Source organism: Otolemur garnettii, unplaced genomic scaffold, assembly GCF_000181295.1.
Source record: "Otolemur garnettii isolate 467f Iridium unplaced genomic scaffold, OtoGar3 scaffold00030, whole genome shotgun sequence".
In the NCBI taxonomy this organism is placed as follows: Eukaryota; Metazoa; Chordata; class Mammalia; order Primates; family Galagidae; genus Otolemur; species Otolemur garnettii.
This window is the reverse complement of record NW_003852425.1, coordinates 8,351,964-8,375,599: the sequence shown is the minus strand read 5'-3', so window position 1 is coordinate 8,375,599 and position 23,636 is coordinate 8,351,964. Positions and strand designations below refer to the sequence as shown.

General features: G+C 40.1%; 1 protein-coding gene across 1 annotated transcript in view; it reads left to right on the top strand.

Annotated features, from left to right (window-relative positions):
* CAMK4 (calcium/calmodulin dependent protein kinase IV) overlaps nt 1-23,636 on the top strand; it is a 204,612-nt gene that overhangs the window by 92,913 nt on the left and 88,063 nt on the right. Inside the window, exon 2 of the mRNA XM_012804613.2 lies at nt 8,779-8,857. Coding sequence (XP_012660067.1) covers nt 8,779-8,857 — 79 coding nt within the window. The remainder of the gene's footprint in view (nt 1-8,778; nt 8,858-23,636) is intronic.

The window sequence follows — 23,636 nt, the reverse complement described above, 5'->3', positions numbered from 1 at the left end:
GGGATTTTTCTTGAATGTGTATTGTTTCTGCACTGTAGTAAAATTGAAAAATTACAGTCATAAATCGGGAACCATCTGCTGAGTCCCCATCCTCCCTCTACATCCAAGTGGTTTTCTAAAGCACTTTGCTAGTTATTCATTACCTAATTCTCCTGCTCAGGAAGTTTTGAATATACCTCGTTACATACAGCTTAAAGCTTAAATTTTCTAGTCTGATGTGCGTAATCCTTCGAAAGCTTTGGCTAGTCTTATTCTTCCAGCCAAGCTTACAGCTACATATTCTTCCATATTTTCCATATAGAGATATCTGTTTGGAGGAAAAACACTCCACGAACTCTCCCACTTTCCCACGGAGGCCCAAGTAGGTCATATGGCTACAACACCTGTCATTCCGTTCTTTTGTCTTTGCTAGTCCCTGTCCACCATGAAGACTAGTTGTATTTGTCTTCTTACAAAAAGGATCCTCAGTTTTCTCCCTCCTTTAGTCCCCAGTAATAGGGACACTGTAAGGCCCAGTTTGCCAAGAACTATCCTGATTTATGTATGTGGTTTTGCCATAATTGATGTCCCTCTGTCCCACATTCAAAAGCATTCAGGACTGGACAAAAGATTGGTCAGTATTTGGCTTGCTTTGAAAATTATAGACTTATTTAAGTGTTCTCTTCTTGTTTCCACATTCTAAGTCCATTAAGGGCCAGAACTATACCTATAATTCCCTACAACGTCTAGCACAGTGCTTAATTTTTACTCAATTAAATCTAACAGTGGTTCTAGCTGCTTTTGAAGATGTGATCAGACATTGCTCACACTCACAGAATTTAACTGTTCTTTCTTTATAGTCCTTAAAAACCTCATACTTAATGATAGCATGAACTAAAATGAAATAGCTTTCCTTGTCCTTCAAAATTAAGTGCGTTTTATCCTTGATATTATTTGGACATGCACCATGATGATGCAGGATGAGGTGTCTGTGAGCTGTTACATGTTCTTGCTGAGCTGGCTTCATGAACTTAGCTTGTGTGTCTGATTTTGGGGATTATAACACTGGTGCTTTTACTTCCTAAGTCAACAGATTTTTTCTAGACAGAAACATTGTGGGCTTATCAGAAAATTAGAATTAAACTGCAGAAAAACTGTTAGGAGAATATTTACTAAATTTCAGTTTGAAGGAGTTAATAACTTAAGTATCCATCAAGATCATTCTGAAATGATGACTATGTCATCATTTCAAAATGTGATATGGTCATTGAATGGCAACATTTAAGAGGACTTGTTAAGATCTATGTTGACCAACATGGACATATATCTGAAAAGTATGTTGAGTAATGCGAATTAAAGACTGAAATAAGATATTAGCACTTCTGTTGATTATGATAAACAGTAAACAAAACAATGGTATATCTTATTACTAGTAATAAGCTTAAGTGAAGGTATAAAAGTTGGAATAGATGGATACACATTAAATATGTTCTAGTAGATGGTGTGGAATGGAAGGGAATGTGTCTGGGATGGGGGATAAAGGTAAAATAAAAAAACAAGAAGAGCTGTAGCCGTCCTCATAAGACACTGTGACACCACACTGTTCGATTCTGTATGTGCTGTGTGCACGTGCACACGTGCCTCACAGAGAAAAGAATAATAATCAAACTATTATAAGAGGTTTGACTAGTTGAGGTGTCAGATGTTTGGAAACACACAGAGAAGGACTGATATTTAGACCCTTTCCACAGTTTTTATTGTTTTATCACTTTGTGATTCAGAACAAATACTTTTTCTTTACTAGTGTAGTTGAAATTCAGCATTTGTATTCCCAAGGTTCTTAAGCTTTGACTTTAGGATAAGGGTTTTATTTAATTCCTGAAACAAAAGGAGTCATATTTAAGCCCGTGTTTGCAGAGATACAGGCCCTTGGACCAAAGTTACAACCAGCTACTGTCAGGCAACAACTTAGGGAAATGGTTTAGCAGGGAAATAAAGTTTTGAGATCCTGGAGCCACGTGAGGTGGAGAAGATAACAGCCCACATGCTGAGACTTGACGATCAGAGTTGAAATGTAAGTAGTGCTGCATAAAAGGTCTTGAAGAAGGAAGAACTTTCTGGTCAGGAACTGTAACTGTGAGACAGTGGATGTGGGCTAAGCTGAAACAACAAATGGGGAGCCTCTCCGGAGATGGCTGCAGGGTCAATATGAGGCACCAAGTAGGGACAGGAGAGGACGTGCACTGAGCTGCTTGTCCCTGCTGCCTGCAGGGATCAGCAGGTGAATGAACCCGGGAAGAGAGAGCCCAGTTATGGGCAGACTGGGACCCCAAACTTCTTAAACTTTGGGCTTGGGCACTTCTTAAATCTGGGGTTTAATAGTATTCTTTAGCATGACTTTTCTGAGATTTATTTTAAGACTATAATATGTAACTGACTTGGGAAACTAGCAGGTGTGATGGCAACTTCTAAATTCCAAAGGGAAGCCATTCTTCAGGCTGTACGAAAATGCCAAATCAGTAATTAAATCATTTGAATAGTTTTTCTCCTTTTCCTGATTTAAGGTTCAGATCTTTTTTTGTTTGGGTTTTTTTTTTTTTTTTTGGTCTTTGGTGACCAAAGAACATCTTGAAGCACTCTAGTGCTGAGGAGCATTGAGGAGTTCCAGGCTGACAGAAATAAAGAATGAAATAATGAAAAACTCTCCATAGAATGAGGCAGGATGTAGGCCGACACGAAACACTTACAGACTTGGACTTTTCTCAGACATCTGTTCCTGAATATGACTCTACTTTCACCCCTAAGAAGAATCAATTTTGAGGTTATAACCAGGCTTCTTTAATAATTCATGAAGTCTAAAAATCAATGAAAAGAATAGGCTTCTTAAATAATAGCAAGTCAATCACACAGGAGGAATGTGGTGATATATAGAGTTGCATGCTTATTTTCAACCTGTGATTGACAGTTCTTCTAAAGTACGACTTTGCTTTTAGACCTTCTCATAATGAGGGCTGGGGGATTTTTTCCTGCATGTACATACATTGGAAGTAAAAACTTTAAAAATCAAATGCAAAATACAAGAACAAAATTAAATGCTTTGAAATGTTTAAAAATAATTAACATTTTGACATAACTGTAATCGTTAACCAAACGTCTTCAAGATTAGAAGATTTTTTGGTTCCATTTCAAGATCCCTCTCTCTTTTTTTAAAAGGTGAATTTCTATGTTTTAAGAGACTCTGTATCTGACGTTCCCTTTCCTTTCCAAAGAGCAAATTGTAGGTTTAGTGGCAAGGAAAGCCAGACTTTATTGCTTTCCTCCAAGTGATTACAAATGTCCCACTGGGTCCTCCCCCCGAAGGCCAACCTCTGATTTATAACCTGCCTTAACAGGAGAATGTCCTTGATGCTAAAATGTCAGAACATTGTGTAATCTCATTTCAATTCCCTGAAATATTAATCTGAATCCAGACTTTAGACTTCTTTCTTCCATTTTGAATCAGATTTTATCTCTACTTGGCCCAGTGAAGGCATTTGGGGTCAGTCTTTGAGCCAGTGACTAAACAGTCATGTCAACATGCCTGGATTTTCTTTTGGGAAAAAATAAAGTTAGACCAAATTCTCTCTCTTTCAAGAAAAAAGAAGAGAAGATGGGAAGAGCCAAGGGGTGATATTATAGTAATAAAAAAAAAAAAGGAAAAAATTTGTGCTGACAAAGATTTACAAAAAGGAAAAAAAGATGGCTTGGTAGATGTAGCTCAGTGGCTAGGGTGCCAGCCACATACACTAGGGCTGGTGGGTTTGAACCCAGCCTGAACCTGCCAAACAACAATGACAACTACAACAAAAAAATAGCTGGGTGTTGTGGTGGGTCCCTATAGTCCCAGCTACTTGGCAGGCTGAGACAAGAGAATTGCTTAAGCCCAAGAGTTTGAGGTTGCTGTGAGCCGTGATGTCACGGCACTCTACCAAGGGCAACATAGTGAGACTCTTTCTCCAAAAACCAAACAAACAAACAAAACATAGTTATTCCTTATGTACTGAGCATGAGGAACATGTACAAATGAACCACCGGATAAAGAGCCCAGTGTGAATGTCTCCTGAATGTGTTTATAAAGGACTTTATACTTGATAAATATATCTGGAGCTTTCCCCCCACATTCCATAACTGTGGTGCACAGTGCTGGGTACCAATCTCAGGTGCTTCTTAACAGCATTACAGGAGCAGTAATATGTGTGCATGTGTGTGGTATATAACACATATATATGCATTCATGTGTGTTATACTTTACACATTGTGTTGTAGTTACCATGTATAAATAGACAATTTTACAGACACATTACAGGTTTGACTACTTTCTCTTCTTTCTATGTAATAAAAATATAGTGATTTGTGTTTCATCTTTTGCCTTTAACATTTTGTTAGTATGTATCTCAGGATACTGAAGAAGGATAGAGCTCCAAGGTAGCTTCCCAAGACTTGAGTAAGAAAAATGAATATGGAACTATAGAAATTGTCAGAAGAGAATGAATGTTGTTTATCAAAAAAAAAAAATCATAGACAAAATTCAAACTGAAATAATTTCTATATTTCTTGGGTTTTTGTTGAAGAATATATTATGAATGAATAGACATGATCAGGGAAGCCTTTTTTCTTTTTCAATTAAATAACTCCATAAATATAATATCCTCTAATCTATAATCTTGCTTTCTTTGAATCTAAGGCAAATTTATGATGATTCTCCCTTTAAATATCCTATTTTGAATTGAAGAACAACATTTTACAAAATGTTCTTTTGTATTAAAAATTAACTTTTAATGTGATTTATGTCAAAATACTTTTTGTTTTTATGTAAAAATACTGAAAATATGATTACTTTCTAAAATTGTGTTTACACACTTAATCATTTAATTTCCGCAAAGAGTATGTATATTTGAGAAATTACTGACTTGTTATTTTCACACAAATTTTATTTAGGCTGTTCTGTTCTTTTAATTTATTCTTTGTAGCCTTTAAAAAGTTTTTTCTTGACTGGGTGCCCGTAGCTCAGTGGTTAGGGTGCCGGCCACATGTACCGGGGCTGGTGGATTCAAATCCGGCCAGGGCCTACTAAACAAACAAACAAACAAAAGTATATTTGAAGTATATGTTCCAATACTTTTTAATTAAAAATAAAAATTATGTATTTGTATGAAACACAACGTGATGTTTTGAAATATGTATATGTTGCTGAACATGCCGGTAGAGCCCACGTTGCAGTGAACGTGGGAGGGCAGCTGTCTCCTTGACGTGATGGTTACATGCAAGGGACCTGAATAGATAGTTCTCAAAAGAAGATGTACAAATGGCCAACAGGTATATGAAAACGTGCTCAACATCACCGAGCATCAGAAAGCTGTGAATTAAAACAGTGATGAGATACCACTTCACGCCTTTGACTATCCATCTAGTAGTTGGATTGCTGGATCATGCAGTAGTTTTATTTTTTCCTTTGTGGGAAACCTCCATAATGGTTTCCATGATGTGTGTGCTAACTTACATCCCCCCAACACTGTACGTATTATAAGGGTTCCTTTTTCCTCATCCTCACCGAGACTTACCATTCATCTTTTCAGTAATTGCCATTTAACAGGTATGTTTGAGTCTTTCACTATTTTGAGTTGATCTTTGAATACAGGGTGAGAGAAGGGTCTAATTTCATTTTTATGCACGTGGATATCCAGTTTTCCCAACGCCATTTATTAAAGTGACTGTCTTTTCCTCATTTTGTGTTCATGGCATCTTTGTAGGAAATCAGTTGACATGAAAGTATGGGTTTATTTCAGTCCTCTTTATTCTGTTCCATTGTTCTTTGCATCTATTTTTATAATTAAAAATGAAATTACATATTTTTATGGTATGCAACATGATGCTTTGAAATATGTATACATTGTGGAATGGCTAGGTTGGTGTGAGAGAAGGGTTTAATTTCATTCTTCTGCATATAGATATCCAGTTTTCCCAGCATCATTTTTTTTTTTTTGGGGGGGAGAGAGTCTCACTTTGTCACCCTGGGGAGAGTGCCATGGCATCATAGCTCACAGCAGCCTTAGATTCCTGGGCTCAAGCAGTCCTCTTGCTCAACTTGAGTAGCTGGAACCACAAGGTGCCTGCCACAACACCCAGCTGTTTTTAGAGACGGGGGTCTCGTTCTTGTTCAGGCTGGTCTGGAACTCCTGAGCTCAGGCAATCCACCCATCTCAGCCCCCCCCATAGTGTTGACATTATAGGCGTGAGCTGCTGCGCACGGCCTCCAACTTCATTTATTATGTTGAAGCAACTGTTTCTTTCCCATTATGTGTTCTTGGCATCTTCGCTGTTTTGAGTAATACAGCTTTCTAGTAGGTTTTGAAATCAGATAGTGTGGCTCAGCGCCTGTAGCTCAGACAACTAGGGCACCAGCCACATAGGAGCTGGCGGATTCAAATCCAGCCCAGGCCTGCCAAACAGCAATGACAACTACAACCAAAAAATAGCCAAACATTGTGGCTGGCACCTGTAGTCCCAGCTACTTGTGAGGCTGAGGCAAGCCCAAGAGTTTGAGGTTGCTGTGAACTGTGACAGCACAGCCCTCTAGCAAGGGCGACAGCTTGAAACACTGTCTCAAAAAAAAAGAAAGGAAGAAAGAAAGAAAGAAAGAAATCAGATAGTGTGATGCCTCCAGGTTTATTCTTTTTGCTCCAGATTGCTTTTGTCCTTCCACAGGGGTTTTAGGATTGCTTTATGTATTTCTGAGAAAAATGTCTTTGGAATTTTAATAGGAATTGCACCAAATTTGCAGATTGCTCTGGGTAGCATGAACATTTTAGCAATGTGAATTCTTTCAATTTGTGAACACAGGATACCCTTCCAGTTATTTGTATCTTCTGCAATTTCTTTCATCAGTGTTTTACAGTTTTTAACAAATTTAAATTTGTTTAAATTTATCTCTAAATATTTTATTTTTTATGATATCATGAACGGGATTGTTTTCTTGATTGGGGGGACGGTTTATTGTCAGTGTATAGAAGCTTAATTGATTTTTACTTGTTGATTTTGTATCTTGCAACTTTACTGAATTCATTTATTAGTTCTAATAGTTTTTTTGGTGAAATCTTTAAGGTTTTCTGTATACACTATCATATCGTTACAGAACATGGGGACATGTGAGTTTTTCCCTTTTTTATTCAGATGCATTTTATGTCTTTCTATTGCCTAATTGTTCTGATTAGGGTTTCTAATATTATATTCAACAGATATGTTGAGAGTGGGAATCCAGTTCTGGTTCCTGCTCTCATACTACCTAACACGGCGTGTTCGGACTGGGCAGTCTTTCCCCAGTCCTTCCCTCTACCCTACATGCTGTTGTCAGTGATTTTACCTGTACACATGTTATAAACGCAGTTCCTCGTTAATATTTTTGCTTTAGTTATCTTTTAGAGCAATTAAAAAATGAGGAAAATTGAATTTGATACTTACCTTTATTCCATTTCTTTATGTTCATGTGATATCTTATAAAGGGTTTTAAAAGTGTGGAAAAATAGTTCTTAACTATTAGCAACACACCAATCTCTGGCTTCTCTTGGTTCAGTTAAAAATTTGTTGTGTTTAGATGGCTGAGAATGTGAATTTTATAATTCTACATGCTTATTTCAAATTTTAGAAGTATACAACTATACATTATATACACTTTATATATGTCTATCTGTCTGTCTGTCTGTCTGTCTATCTATGTATCTATCTATCTATCAATCACAAGAGGTCCTTTGTCCTAATCTTCAAAATCTGACAGGTTTACTTCAAACTGATTTTACTTTAAAATGTCTCTGAAGCTGAAACTTAAGCTTGTTTAGTTGATAAGCCCCTTCTGGTCTCTGTTTCTTTCTCTTACCCTCTTGCTTTATGTGTGGAGTGGAAGCATTTGGACCACATTTTCTTGCCTTTTTTTTTTTTTTTTCTTTTCTGCTTTTAGAGACAGGGCTAGAGTCTAGTGGCATCATCATAGCTCACTACAAACTCAAACTCCTGGGCTCAAGGGATTTTCCTGCCTCACCTTCCCAAGGTAACTGGGACTAGAGGCACGCATCACCATGCACAGCTGATTTTTCTGTTTTTTGTAGAGACAGGGTCTCTCTCTTGTTCAGGCTGATCTTAAACTCTCAAACTTCCCGACTACAAGCAATCCTCCTGCCTTGGCCTCCCAAAGTGCTAGGATTACAGGTGTGAGCCACCTTGCTTGCAAGCCACCAGCTTGCGTTTTAAAGCTTTCCTTTTAGTAACCTTGTTCATATATCAAGATAGTTACTGAGTCCATTCTTATCATTTTTCTTTATAGGTTAAAAAGAAAGAGGGGCAAAGCTTCCATACTGAGTAATGGAAGCACAGACTGTTCCGACCTTTACATCAGAGTGCTGAACTTACTCTCCCTGGAGACATACGGTTTCTTTTACTCCAGATACATATTTTTTGTAAAGCCCTGGAGCTTGGAAATGGGATGGATTTCCTCCAAAAGCTATATCCTCCCGAGGCCTAGATGTATTCTAGAGCTTACTGAATGTAACAGCCCTAGGTTGTTACTTGTATAGGGATGGGGAGGGAAGAAAAGAGCAGTGTAGACAATCTAGAACTTCCTGAGAAAACTATATTTAGTCTTAAGAAAAAAATGCACTCTTGATATCTAGGGCTGGTTGTAAGGAGAACTCATAAACACTTGTGAGAGTTATTGCAAGGCATCCTTATTTTCAAGCGTAACATTTTTTTTTTGTCCTTTTCCCCCTCCAGGGGTGCTACATCCATCGTGTACAGATGCAAACAGAAGGGGACTCAGAAGCCTTTTGCTCTCAAAGTGTTAAAGAAAACAGTAAGTGTATTTCATTACCTAATAGCAGCTTTAAAGGGCCTATGACCTGGAGACTCAGAGGACACAGGGGCCAGAAAGCCACTGTGTGAGCTGCCTCGTTTGACTCTTGGTTGTGAGAGTGTAACCCAGATAGTGTTGTCTGGTGGAAACTGTGTGGTTCTTTGAAAGCAACTGGATCTAAAACTAGATGGGCTCCTGGGGAGGAGAAGCGTGGAAAGGAGTATCAGAGAGGCAGGTAGACCGTACTTTGTATATCAGCAATGTTCCTGGAGATACAGGATATGTATATATGTTATGTTCTTAGATATATATTATATGCAAAATTTTAGTATTTAAAATTTTTAATTTTAATAATGTAAAAATATTTACATTTTTATATGCTAGAAAATCTTGGTATATAAAAGGGGTTGACAGCTCAGCGTCTGTAGCTGTATGGTTAGGGACCTGGCCACATGCACTGGGGTTGGTGGGTTCGAAACCGGCCAGGACCTGCTAAACAACAATGAGAACAATAAGAAAAAAATAGCTGAGCATTGTGGTGGATGCCTGTAGTCCCAGCTACTTGGGAGGCTGAGGCAAGAGGATCGCTTGAGCCCAAGAATTTGAGGTTGCTGTGAGCTGTGACACCATGGCACTCTACTACCAAGCGTAACAGCTTGAGATTCTGTCTAAATAAATAAATAGTTGAAATGAAAGGAGTCATCAGCTTCTAATTTGCCTAGATTTTCCAATGTTGGGGTTGCTTCAGTAAAGTACTGGACAAACGCTGATGTTTCTGGGCTGCACCTGCTCATCTACAAGTTTGCATTAGGACAAAAAGGGAAAATCTTATTTTGGGCTTGCTTCTTGTGCCCCACAACCCATAGGTTAGTTGAGGAGGCAAAAGTGGCCTAGGCTCAGCCCTAATGAGTAAGAAATGCAGCAGATGGGAGTGGAAACTACAGGTCTCCGCCTCGGTGTGATGCAGTGTAAGGTGGTACGATGCAGTTTGTTCCCCAGAGAGGATTTCGTCATTCAAGTGCCCAACTTACACTCTCTGTCCTTAGGTAGTTTCTGCTCATAAAACCACAAAAAGACAAGGTATTCTTTTATAGCACATTCTTTCTTTTTCAAATTTTGTGTGAACAAATATAAAAAAAATCTATTTTTAAACACCCAGTTATAAAATATGCTGAGGAAAATCATGAATTTCGAAGTCAAATGATACATTTTTGAGGCCAAGGAGTTATTTTTCTCTTCAAGGCATCTTACTATCACTAGCTGTTGATGTATTATCTGACACAGGGAAATTTTAGAGCCTCATATAATAAAGAAGAGCATTATGGCACTGGGTTTTCAGCGAGTAGACATAGAGTGACATTTGGAAGTAATCTGTTAGCGTGTAAAGCCACAGCAAGATAACAAAGATAACTTAATGGAAATAGTTCATACTTTAAATGGCAGAAGCTACCATTGCACTCTGTATTCTGAATTTTCTACTTGGTTTAGATAATGATTTGAGTTATGTGAGAGTGTAGAAGAATCTCTGGTAAGGTTTGGGATTTTCCTTTAAATCAGTTTCTTATAAGATTTATCTGAAGTAAAGGATTATGAAAAATTTTTGCAAAATAGAATTTCCTATTAAATATCTACTTTTGTGAAAACAAATTGTCATGCTTTTGCAGTCGTCACACACAATATGTTTTAGGACTTGATTGTGTCTTTTCCTGTTGGTAAAAGAAAAAAAATGTCTAGTGGGTTATTTTTTGTTCTTAGTTGAGGAAACTTTGAGAGAGATTAGATGCATGAAAAGTCTGGAAAATAAACGTTTAGGAATTACTTGTGACTACTCAGAAATCCCCAAGGACAAAAGCTGGATTAGAGAATATTGGCTGATGTCAAAAGTCTTTGGATGCATTGGAGTGAGAGGCAGGGGAAGGCCTCTGGTGGGCCCGTGACTCGCACCACTGGGAAGCACAGCCTCACTGTCTTCTCTCCGCCCTTCTGTTGTGAAAACATCTTCCTCAGAAGACAGGCAGGGAGAGAATGGAGATGGCACCGCGTGTCAGATGGAGCTGCAGAGTGGGACTGTTAGGCAGATGTTGTCAAACACAGTTACTGCTGTGCCAAATGGAATGAGAGAAAATGCCCTGGAGAAAGCTTGCCTTTGAATGTGAGTTAGATGGAGCCCTCAGTATTGCCTCCTGGGACAAACCACGGCAGGGAAGTGGGAACGGGGAAGGGGCCGGGGAAACGGCAAAAAGCAGTTGCCTCCCTGCTTAATTCTGTTTAGGTCCTGGAGGCCGAAACCTCCTTATCCACATGAAATGAATGAAGCCTAAGGATCTATTTATAGAGGGAAAGTGATGCAGAAAAAAAATGTTTTCTTTGATAATTCAGCCAAGGGTCTGCTCCTGAGGGCAAAAAGTAGTTTCAGAAAGCTTCGTTATTTGTATAATCAGTTACACTTATTAGACCGGACCACATAAAATTGCCTCTTTTAACCATTTTGACTTACAAAAATGGTAATTTTATGTTCTTCAACTAACAAGCTTGGGGTCACTATACCCCACTCCACAGTTCCTAAGGTCTTCATTTTGTGACCAAGAGCTAAGTCAAAGAGGCCTGAACCTTCGGCCATCTATTTACGTCTTTCTTTCTGTTTGTCTGTCTATTACCATATTTCCCCAAAAGCAAAACACTGTCTTATATTTATTTTTTTCTCAAGAAGACACACTAGGGCTTATTTTCAGGGATGTCTTATCTCCACGCTGAAATACATGGCCTGGCTGTGTAGCCATGCCCATCACTAGGTCTTATTATTGGCGTAGGGCTTATATTTAAAAAATGCATAGAAATCCTGCTAGGGCTTATTTTGGGGGTAGGTCTTATTTTCGGGGAAACATGGTATTTGTTTATCTGTCTGCTCATCTATCTACCTACCTACCTTTTTATCTGTCTAGCTACCCACTGCCTATTTATCAGGGTTTGCTAGGGCTGGCCTTAACAAGCTACCGCAAAGTGAGTGAATTAAAACAACATGAATTTATTTCCTCATAGTTCTGGAGGCTAAATGTCCAAAATCAAAGTCCTGATGAGGTAAATTTCTCCTAAGGGCTCCAAGAGAGTATCTGCACCAAATAAAAAAAGAATAAGAAATATATTTATTTTTGTCCAAGATTTGGGAAAAAAGGGATCCCTCACATGCTGAGGATAGGGGTACAAAATTGATACAGACTTGCTCCAGTGGTCCCCCAGTCCTCATTTGTAACACCTACTTCAGAAAACAGTTTCTCAGTGATAAGGGCAGGTTTGGTTGGAACTAATGCTCAGGTATGTAGTTTATAGAAAGCTGGGCACCTAAATGGAGAATCTGGAATGGTAATAACTACAACTTATTGAACATTTTCTGTACCCTAGGAACTTTGCATGTATTACTGAAGTAAAAATTTGTTGTGTGCGTCAATGAATAATCTCACTATTCTTCATGTCAGGTCAGTCTTGGTGACTGAGGCTCAGAGAAGCTAACTGCCCACAGCCACCCAGATAGTAAGTATGGAGACAGGTTTTGAAAATAGATTTTTCTGATTTCCACATTCTTTTTATTTCACCAAGTGAAAACTACGTAAATGAATGTGTGACTGCTTGAGGTCTGTAGTAATGGGTGTTATTACACTCTAAGGAAGGTAGCTGAGTGGGTCAAGGAATAAGGGAAGAAAGTAACCCTGGGAAAAGTACTTGGGGATGTTTTGAGGAACATTTAAATGAGATTTTTTTGGTCTCATTTAAAATTATCTCTGTTTGCAAATAACATGATTTTAAATAGAAAACCTTAAATATTCCATCAAAAAACTGTAAGAACTAATAAACTATTTCAGTAAAGTTGTAGGATAAAAAGTCAACATACAAAAATCAGTTACAATTTATACACTAATAACAAACTGTCTAAAAAAGAAGTTAAGGCAACAATCTCATTTACAATGGTGTCAAAAAATTAAAATGTTTAGGAATAAATTTAATCAAGAAGGGGACAGTTTTCTGTACTGGAAAGCAAGAAATGAAAGGATCTCCTGTGTTCATTTTGCAAAATGTCCATACTACCCAAAGCATTTTGCAGGTTCAATGCAACCTCTGTAAAAAGCCCGATGGCAATTTTAATAGAAATAGAAAAAAACAATCCTATTGGGATAAAATCTCTGTGGAATAACAAAAAACTCCAAAAAGCCAAAGAAATCTTGAGGAAAGAGAACAAAATTGGAGGCCTAGCACTACCCAATGTCACAATCCACAAAGTGGATACTGACATAAAACAGACACATTCATCTCCATACTCATGGTTAATTGATTTTTGACAAAAATGCCAAGAACACACAATGAGGAAAGGACAGTCTCTTTACTGTTGGGAAAACTGGATATCCACGTACCTCACACCACATCCAAGGCTAAAAATGAGTTAGAGACTGAAGACCAAGATCTTCAACCATAAAATTTCTAGAACAAAGTGGGAAAAACTTCATAGCATGGGTCTTGGCAATGATGGTTTGATTATGGCACCAAAACTCAGGCAACAAAAGCAAAAACAAACAAATAGAACTATACCAAACAAAAACATTTCTTCATAGCAAAAGGAACAATCAATAAAATAAAAGGACAACCTTCAGGAGGGGAAGAATGTATTTACAAACCGTGTATCTGGTAGGGGCTAATCTCCAAACTATGTCAGGTGCAGGGAGTCCCCGTCTTCCATCCTCCAAATCTGCCTGGTTGAGGGTTTAGTGACAAGGTGTGGAGGCTCTTCCTAGAGGACTTGATGCTTTCTACTCACTAAGAGGAAAGGGCAGGGAGGGTTCCTCTGCTTGGCTCAAAGGAGCTCATATAATTCAGTAGCCAAAAAAAGAAAGACTTGATTTTAAATGGGCAAAGTGTGTGGCTCCATTTCTGTTCCCAGAGTGTGGGGTGACCCGTGGCCCCATGAAGCACCCTTGTGATGACCACAGGGGAATGGGACAAACAGAACAGCTGCATCATAGGTTCTCCGAGCACCTGTCCCTCTGTGCAGGTCAACGTTCCAAGTAGGACACAAAAAATACCATCTGGGCACCACCCTTTCATCTCACTGGGTAGGATAATTCTCAGCAATGGGGAACAGGTTCCCTTGGGACCATGGAAAACTGACGTGAGCTGTACACTTTCTAATTGCTATGATGTAAGAGGAATAGATGGTTCAATCTGGGTTAAAGACATGCATGTATTAAACACTGCTGTTAGCCACTCTTTATCATTTACTAGCATGCTCTGGAAGTGCGGGCAAGGTCACCTTGGTCAGTGATGAAGAGGAGAATAATAAATCACCAGCTCAGATAGACTTTTTGGGCCCAATTGAGGTCTCAGAACACATTAAGGAAAGTAGTTTGCAGATAACAAGCTGTGTCAGGCCAAGTAAAACTTCTCTAAGCATCCTGTCAGTTGGAACCTATTGATTTTCATAGGGACTATTAAAGCAGGCTTCCTAGAATAGGAACAGAGATCTTTGTGTTCAGTTTGTGACAAGTATATGTCTACAGGAAAGAGAAGGTGGCAGGGGAGAATGTTAAAATCTTGGTCTGATTTGTATGCTTTGCCATTCCACGATCCACTTCAAAGTCTGAACAGTCTTTTAGAAAGTTCATTGTTACAGCTTGATTTCTTTTCTTTTTTGACATAAACGTGGCTGGAATTTGTCACAATTCTGTATACTTATCTATCTTCTTATGATATTGATCTTTTATAGGTATTTTGCTGCCTTTTAAAAATAAACACTGTAATTCAGTGGCAGACGAGGCAGGCCTGTTCCTCAGGGCTGAATGCTGAGTGCTGTCCCCTCTGATTGTCACATTTGCCCCCAGTACTGTTTATAAGCATTGGGTTGTTGGAACCTAGGTAATTTTCACCCTTTAAATGAGATCTCTGGAGCAGAGAGAGGAGAGGTATTACGAGCCAAAGACAGGGGAAATCTCAGAGAAATGAGTTGTGTTATTTTACCCTAATAGAAGCAGGAGAGTAGAAACTTCTCAAAGAGCGGAGGGGAAAATGCCTTGTATCTGAAGGAGAAGGGCGGAAGCAGTGGGCAAGCTGAGAGGCGCTCGGGTCAGAAGTGGTGGCCAACAGCCGGGAGGGCTGAGAGCCAGGAGGAGCAGACTTAGCATCCGTATCTCAGTGAGACAAGGAGAATTTATAATCCCAGTGTTAACAGGGAAAAGATATGCAAATAAATTCATACTTTTATATTTCTTTATGATACAAAAGTTGAATGGTGGTCAGAGGTGCATTCGTCCAGACAATTTAAGAAGAGAGGAGAGAAAGAAGTCTAAAAAGTATCAAGTCATGGGACTCCAAAACAATTAATTTTCTAAAGGAGAAGGAAAAAACTATGTACAGAGGATGCTAAACAGAAAAGATCTCCATGGTATTCACTAGGGAATTAGTGTTCAACATTTAAAAAAAATTAAATGTTCTCAAATAGCCTTATGCTGCTTCACTAGGTTTTTTTTTTTTTTTTGTAGTTTTTGGCCAGGGTGAGGTTTGAACTCACCACCTCTGGTATATGGGGCTGGCGCCCTACTCCTTGAGCCACAGATGCTGCCCTGCTTCACTAGTTTTAACATAAAGGAGTGTAATGCTAGTAAGAGTGGAGCCCACATTCAGTGAGTAAGCGCTGCGTAGCAGCCCCTCTCACATGTAATGCAGAGCTCCCCAGGGGGCGGATTTACTTATTGGAACTTTAGAGAAGTGACATGTTCAAAGTGCATGATGTCATGTAGAAGAACCCAGGGCTTCGGAGTTCCAAATCAGGGCTTTCCCCATAATTGGCCTCTAGGTTCTAATAGGGAAACAGGCAAAAAAGGAAGTCAGGAAAGATCTCAGTCCAGATTTGACCCTGAAACTAGATGTTGCTCCTTGATACGCTGACAGAGGGTGACTGAGCCGTCACTGACACAGACACAGAGAAGCTGAGTGCAGCTCCTAACTCACACTGTGAAGCACGTGTGAATAGTACTCCCTGTGTGCAGAGAATGTGAGCAAGATCTTTCTTTTCCAAACTCTGCTAAAACTTTAATGCGTCTCAGCATACAAGACTCATGGACAAATGAAAGAAGAATAGCTGGGGAGTGTGAGGTACGCAGACTTCACACATCACTCGGTGGGTCTCTCCTTTGTCTTAGGGTAGTGGGGACGCCGTGGTGTCACGGGGTGGCTGTGTGTATCGAGTTCCAGTTTTCTCTCTGCTGCAAGCATCTCTCTTAGGATAAATTCAGTTAAAGTCAGTCCTATTTATCTCTGCCCCAGAAATCTAAAGAGTATACCAAATGGATAGTTTTCTCCAAAATACTTCCCCTCCTACAACCTGTCAAGTTGGCAGATTTTTTCTTTGAGATCAGAATCACCTAGAACTATTTTTTCTCTGTCATGGCATCAGCACATGTGTGTGTCCTAATCAGTTTAAGCAAGATATGCTTAATAAGGTACTAGAAGCTTTTTATGTCACCTTTTATTGGTAAGTTAAAACAGATCCAAGATTACCTGCCTAGTCTATGGAATTCTGATACATTTTTTATGAAGGGAAATATGCTTGAGTGTCAGGTCAAAATACCTACCACACTTAACATCTGCAAAAGAAAAAGAAATAAAAAGTATCCTCTACTTTCTATGATGACTAAAATTTCTCCTGAACCTGAGTTCCTCCTGATACAACTGGGTATTTGGTAAGAAATAGTTAAAATTTTTAGTCAAAAATGTTTCTTTAGAGCTGTGATTTTCACCCAGTGTGCCAGGAGAGGATCGTCGATGTGCCATGAAAACGTTAAAGATCATTAGTTAAATTATTTCCTAAAGAAGTTCAAAGCACAGGGCGGTGCCTGTGGCTCAAAGGAGTAGGGCGCCAGCCCCATATACTGGAGGTGGTGGGTTCAAACCCAGTCCCAGCCCCAGCCAAAAACTACAAAAAAAAAAAAAAAAAAAGTTCAAAGCACAGTTAATGTCTTTTCACTCTTTTGGTTTTTTTGATCAACATAATATAGGTGTGCCGTGGGAGTCTAACTATGGGTTCAAGTGTACTGTGAGATGATAAAGGTGGTAAACACTGCTTCAGGGTAAAGACGAGCCTAAGATCAGCTCTCGGAGAGTGATGTCTCCCTCACCTGTTCCTCCCCCCGACTTCTGGGTCAAAAAAGGCCTTACGTAACCCAGGGGAGTATGATCTCCACAGTGATGATGAGGCCCCCACACACCAGGACCACGGCCAGACACTGTCTGCAGAACACACCTCACCAGGCGGGGGCACCTGTAGCCACAGAAGGCTGGATATAGGTTATGGACTTCCCAGCTACGTGGGAAAGGCTAAGATACAGTGGATGGAGACATCTAGGCACCAGACAAACCCATCATCATGAAATGAGAGACCAGCACCATGCATGGTGACAGGCCCCTGGGCCACCCTATCCTCTGAAACATGACAGTCTTGGAAAGTCATAGGCCTTCGTAGGGCATTAACGCAGAATGCGTCCATCTCTACCCAGTGACTCTTTCATGAAACTTGTAAACTGTGAGTTCTTTAACCCAGAAGAGACTGAGGACGTGATGGTGGGAGTGCTTTGAGGATATGTGTATCACTGTGGAGAAAGGTGCTCAGGAGGAGTGAACTGATACACATTCATTTCTGATTTCTGGAAGTGCCTGGTCTCTTCAAGAAAAGTGAAGCTCTGGGGTTCACACATATTAAAATGCTTCCTCAGAAAAATTCAGATTTCTGCATCTAGAAAGAGGATACTGCTGTGTGGCAACCTCAACAATGGATTTTTTTCTTTTTCTCAAACATTAAACCATTAAGATTTCCAGAATCTCTTTCTTTTTTTTCTCTAAAGCATGATTATATTATTTTTGTTCAACAGTATTTGTTTCTGTATTTCTCTGGTAATGAATAACTCTAGAAGAACCATTTAAAAGCCTTTTTTCCTATAGCTCATTTTTTAAAAAAACTATTTTTAATATCTTTGACCATTATTAACTTGGGTCTTTGAAGAAGGTCCCACTCCTATAGAAAGAACAGGCAGAGAGCTAAAGATTCTAACAGCATCCTAGTTTTGTTTGTTTGTTTGTTTGTTTGTTTTTCTGTATTAAAATCTACCCTCCGTAAATGGTTCAACCCCAAGATATAGTCGATGAAGCTTAAAATGCTAAGACTCATGGGACCGTGTTTTATTTTAATTGTTTACCAGGTTAGATAGTTATATGTTTTTCTGAATATAATTCACTACTTGGTTTTAAAACCAATAGCTACCATTTAGGTTTAAGAATCTAAAAAAAAGATCAAAGGAGTATCTCAAGGCCTCCAAGAGTCTGCAATGTTCTACCTTTACCTCAGATGGTTTGGGAATTGTCCATCTGAATCATTGTTGTTGGAAAGAAATACAAAGTGAAAACTAAATTGTACTGTGTTCATGCCTTCTTGATAATTTTAAAAGCATTTTAGAAAGTATTCTCTTGACCATATAAAGTTACTAAAAGGCACTAAGGAAGGCTGAGTGCATTCCATTTCTGTAGAAAGTGACTATGCACAGGACATGACTGACGCCCAGACTTACAGTCAAGGCAGACATGACCCTGATGGTCAACAGTAGTTGGTAAGCATGTGAAATGGCCTTAACTACCACCCCCCCCCCACCAAAACTTAAACAGGGCAGTCAGCTCCAGTCTTCATACAGGCGAGGGAAGGTATTTATTTAAGTGCAAATAGGCATTAGTGCCCTCTTTCATTACCATCAGGCAGAGAGATTATATTAAAATATATATAGTTAGATGCAGGGGTCCTCAAACTTTTTAAACAGGGGGCCAGTTCACTGTCCCTCAGACTGTTGGAGGGCCGGACTGCAGGCCCCGGGACGAGTCGACTGCTAAGCAGGACAGGCAGCGGAGGCAAAAACACCCAGTGGGCCAGATAAATGTCCTTGGCAGGCCACATGTGGCCCACGGGCCATAGTTTGAGGACGCCTGGTTAGAATTTTCATGAATTTGTATTCCACTCTCTGAAAATTAAAAAAAAAAATGACAGAAATAAAACTGTGTTGCATGTTTAGTAAACACTATTCCCTTCATAGGGGCAGAGTATTTTCATAAATGCCAATATTTCCTAATTTAGTATGCTGTAATTATGGTGCCTTCTCTGGCAAGACTTAGAAAATTCAAAACAGAAAACTAGAAAATGCTTACCTTGCTTTTAAAAGTCATTCTAGGGGAGACGTTATGTTTTACGGAATGTCTCACGTGACCAGGAAATGGCACACAGATTTTCATTCAATACTTGTAGTGCTAATACTGCAGGTAGCAGTTATCCCCAGAGTCCACATGAAGAAATTTTAGTAATTTCCATACAGATTAAGGGACTTGATCAAGTACTGTAAATGGGCAATCCAGGCTTCAAATTGGATTTTTTAAAAAACAGACAGCCAAGGATGTTCATGAACAGAGCAGTTTCTGTTAGTAACAAATTGTGAGGAATCCTGTGTGTCTCCTGCTGCGGCTTGGCCTGGATGACGCAGGGCCATTAGGAAGCTGTTTCACATTCTGCCTATGTCTATTAGGCATTCATAACATGTTACGATCTTTTTAGTGAAAACTAAAACAAAATTATATTTTCCTATTTGAAAATAGGAAAGGAAATATACATAATTTAGAAAGCTGAAAGGAAATGAGCCAGAAGGCTAAGGTGTTACCGTGGTGGATGGAGATGGTCTTCCCTTTTACTTTTTATATTTCACATTTAAAAAAAAAAGAAATATAAAAATATTTTAAATATAAATAATATAAAAAATGAAATATAAAAAATAAAAATTTTTACACTTTTATAAAACTATGTAATCTGAGTTTATTTTCTTTTAGAATCAACAACATGAATCTTCAGAGAGAATTTGAGAAGCTTGATGCTAATTCTCCTTTTATCGCAGGACGTTGATTTCTCTTTTTTGTGAGGCTCTGACCTTGCTGGTGTTGGCACTTTCTCAGGAAATATAGGGAACAGGGACCCAGACAGGCTCTGTGAACCTGCGGGACACAGAGCCAGGACCCAGGATCCACAGCGGCATCCTTAAATTGTCTTCTGCTTGCTGGGGACATCACAGCTTCTTCTTCGGGAATGGATAGGACTCCAGTTCTCACTGCTTCCATTTTCTAATCTGCATCATTTTATTCTCATTTAATCATTTCTGTGGTTGTGTTTGATACAAACCATAGATCAGCCAAATTAAAAGCAAGGTATGCTATTTGAAGGAAAAGGACAGGACGCCTTTCTGGCGGCTCTAAGAGCTGTGTATCCTATGTTGAGGGATGGCTGTAGGCAGGGTATCACCACCTGCTGAGGTGGGTTTAGAAAGTTAGTAACCTGGCCTGACCTCCTGTAAGTTATATTTGATGGAGCGTCCTTCATTTATGTCTGGAGAATTCAGTCTTAAAGAAATAGCCACCCTTTGTGGCTCATAGTTTGGAAATCACAATCTGCTATCCAGGCCGGGCCTAAGCAGGGGGTCTAACATTTTTTCTTTTCTGCTGCTCATTGGAAGAATAAGTTGTCCTGGGTCACACATTAAATATACAAATTAACAAAAGCTGATTGTCAAAAGAAAATACTTTTTGACATATATGACACCACAGATAAGGAAAATTGTCCTCAAATAATCTGTGGTCCACGGGCCACAGGTTGGACACCCCTGTGAGGGCCTGGATATTTAGCTCTGGCTGTGAGACAGCATTCTCCATCAGTGCGTGGAACATGAAAAAATGTCACGTATACTTAAACGGCAGCGTGGGAACAGGCTGACCAGTTCCAGTCTCATTGTACTAAAGCATGATGTTAGATCAGGATTTTGTTTTCCTTTGAGCCACCAACCTTTTGTGTTTAAACCACCAGTTCCAGTTTTCATCCCTCATTCATTCATTTAACAAACTATCATACACCAGATTTTGGTAAATAACGCAGGTGATACTGATGTGTCACAGACCTTATGATCCTCTGATGGAAAAAACAAATGATGAATTAGTAATTATATGACACATTGATTTTTGTAACTGTTACAAATAAAACAGAATGATGGTTTGATTCACGGTGCATGTGAATGTGTATTTGTGAGAATGTGTGTGTGTGTGTGTGTGTGTGTGTAGCTAGTCGCTTTCACTGAAGTGGCCAGGAAAGGTGTCTCTGTGTCTCTGTGGCTCTGAGTGAACTGAGTGGAAAAGCAGTTCCAGTGGAAGAGGGAGTAACAAGGGCAAAGTCCTTGCAGCTTGGTCTCTAGGGGGGATGTAGGGAGGAAAATGACATTGGTCCGGGCCAGTAGGGGGAGGCCAAGCTATCCTGAGTTTTGTGGTCCATGAAAAGAGTTTACGTTTATTCTAAACAAAATAGGACTCCAGCCAAGGCAGTTCAGCTGGCAGTGACTTGATTTGCATTTAAGGATAGGGTTCTGCTCCATGCAGACGGAATGATCGTAAGGGATAAAAGTCAGAGCAGCAAGATGAGCTAGGAAGCATTACAATACCATTACAATACCAATACAATTCTGGTCTTTGAAATAGAAGAAAAGACCAGAATGGCAACATGAAATAATTGGTTTTATTTCCTCTATCCCAGACGAGGAAGTGAATCAAGAATAGAGTGGTGCGGCTGGAGAGATTTTCTGTGCAGGGGAGCAGGAGGGGTGGTGAGGGACTGAGAGAGGAGATACTGAATCCTGGTCACACCCATGTAGTCGTAATCTCAGGGAGAGACCCAGAGATAAAATATGCAGGAGAGAAAGGTGCGGGGTGGAGACGCGAGGGCTGCTCTGTGTTATGTGCCAGGCTCCTTCCATCTTCTCCCTCTCTATTGAACAAAACCTGCGTCTGGTGAGAACCTGGCATCAGCCAAATCCTTTCTATAAACTTTGTTCAGCCTGTTTTCTCTCCCAGGACTATTTTAAGCCTGTTTCATTCATTGCAAAATAAAAGGCTGCTCTCTGTGGAAAGAATTTCTGGCATCTGTAAGCAGGAAGCCTTGTGTGTAGAATCCAAGAAGGAAGGAGCAGAGGTAACCCCTGTTGGAGACGCTGCCGTGTTCTGAAGCTGCGTGTCACAGAGGCGTTCGGTTCTGATGCGCACGTGTCTGCCTTTCCGGGTTAGCTTCTCAGAGCCCTTCTGTCTCGCCTGGACTCGAGTCCCGTCCTGGGCTTCCTCCTCCGTCGGAGAACTCTGCTTTCCTGCGTTGGCCTTCTGCGTGTCTAGACTCTGCAGGGAGGAGGTGGTGGCAAGTAACAGAACTATTACAAATATTGAGTTTCATATTTTTCAAAACCAAGCTTATTTGATAGAAATGCATTTTTAGAGTCTATCTTCCCACTTGTCAGTGTTAAAATAGAGCATTGGTTTCCTTACAGTTTTTTTCTCCTTCCTCCTCACCTCGTGTGCAGTGTCACCACCTGGACCTCTAAACCATCACGTGCTCTGTAGAGCTGCCCCTTCCATCCTGCTCTCCGTGGGCACAAACTCACCCTGAATCTAGGGGAAGAACATGTGAGGCAAAGTACTATCAGGTGCAAAATGGAAGCCCCCTCCCCGGGATGGAAACTGCGTTGGTTTCCTCCAAGATATCAATGAGCTGCATAAAAGCAGGCGGCAAAGGGCAGCTGAGTTCAGCACAGGGACAGGGCCGAAGCACGGTCAGCATCCTCCTAAAGCTGCTCCCCACCTCTGTGGACGTGTCAGTTTTGTTGTTCCCACTTCTCAGACTGACAAACTTGCAGTCATCCTTTATAGTTTTCCTTCTCTTTCATCCTGTATCCAGTTAATCTTCAAATACCGATTGTTCTTCCTTAAAAAATAGGCTTCCACTTCTCATTACCACCTGGGCCCAATCATCCACCATTTCTCACCTGATAACTGCCGTAGCCCTTTATTGGATCTCCTTGCTTCTATGAAGCCCATCATCCTCACCCCCACACCAGTCAAAGTGTCCTTTTAAAGCTTGATTGAGATGGTGTCATTCCTCTCTCAGAACCCATAAATTGTGTGTGATCTTTCTTATACTAAAGTGCAAAGTTCTTACGAGAGGCAACTTGGCTCTTCATGACTAAGGAAAGCTCTTTATGACCTCATTTCTACCCATGAAGAGCCTCTGTCATCACCCAGTGCTTTCCATCTCTGTCATTTTGCTCTGGCTAAACTGGCCTCCTGACTGTCACTCAATTTCTTCAAGGCCCACCACTAGCTGAGGGCTTTGCTCATACCGTTTCTTGTCTGTTACACTTCTCCCAAACAGCCAAGTGGTTGTGTCCGGCGTTACCCTATCAGAAAGTCCTCCCCTGAAAGTCCATCTCTACCTTCCTTACCTTTCTTTTGTTTTTGTTTTTGTTTTTTTTTTTTCTGCCTAGTGCTTACTAACTCTGGACCTTCTGTTTATTTACTTGTTAATTTTCTTTTCTTTTGGAGACAGAGCCTCAAGCTGTCCCCCTGGGTAGAGTGCTGTGGCATCGCAGCTCACAGCAACCTCCAATGCCTGGGCTTAAGCGAGTCTCCTGCCTCAGCCTCCCAAGTAGCTGGGACCACAGGCGCCTGCCACAATGCCCGGCTATTTTTTTTTTTTTTTTGGTTGCAGCCGTCATTATTGTTTGGCAGGCCCTGGCTGGATTCGAACCCGCCACCTTAGGTGTATGTGGCTGGCGCCTTAGCCACTTGAGCTGCAGGCACTGAGCCAACTTGTTAATTTTCTGTGTCTACTAGAACATAAAATTCTTAGGGTAGG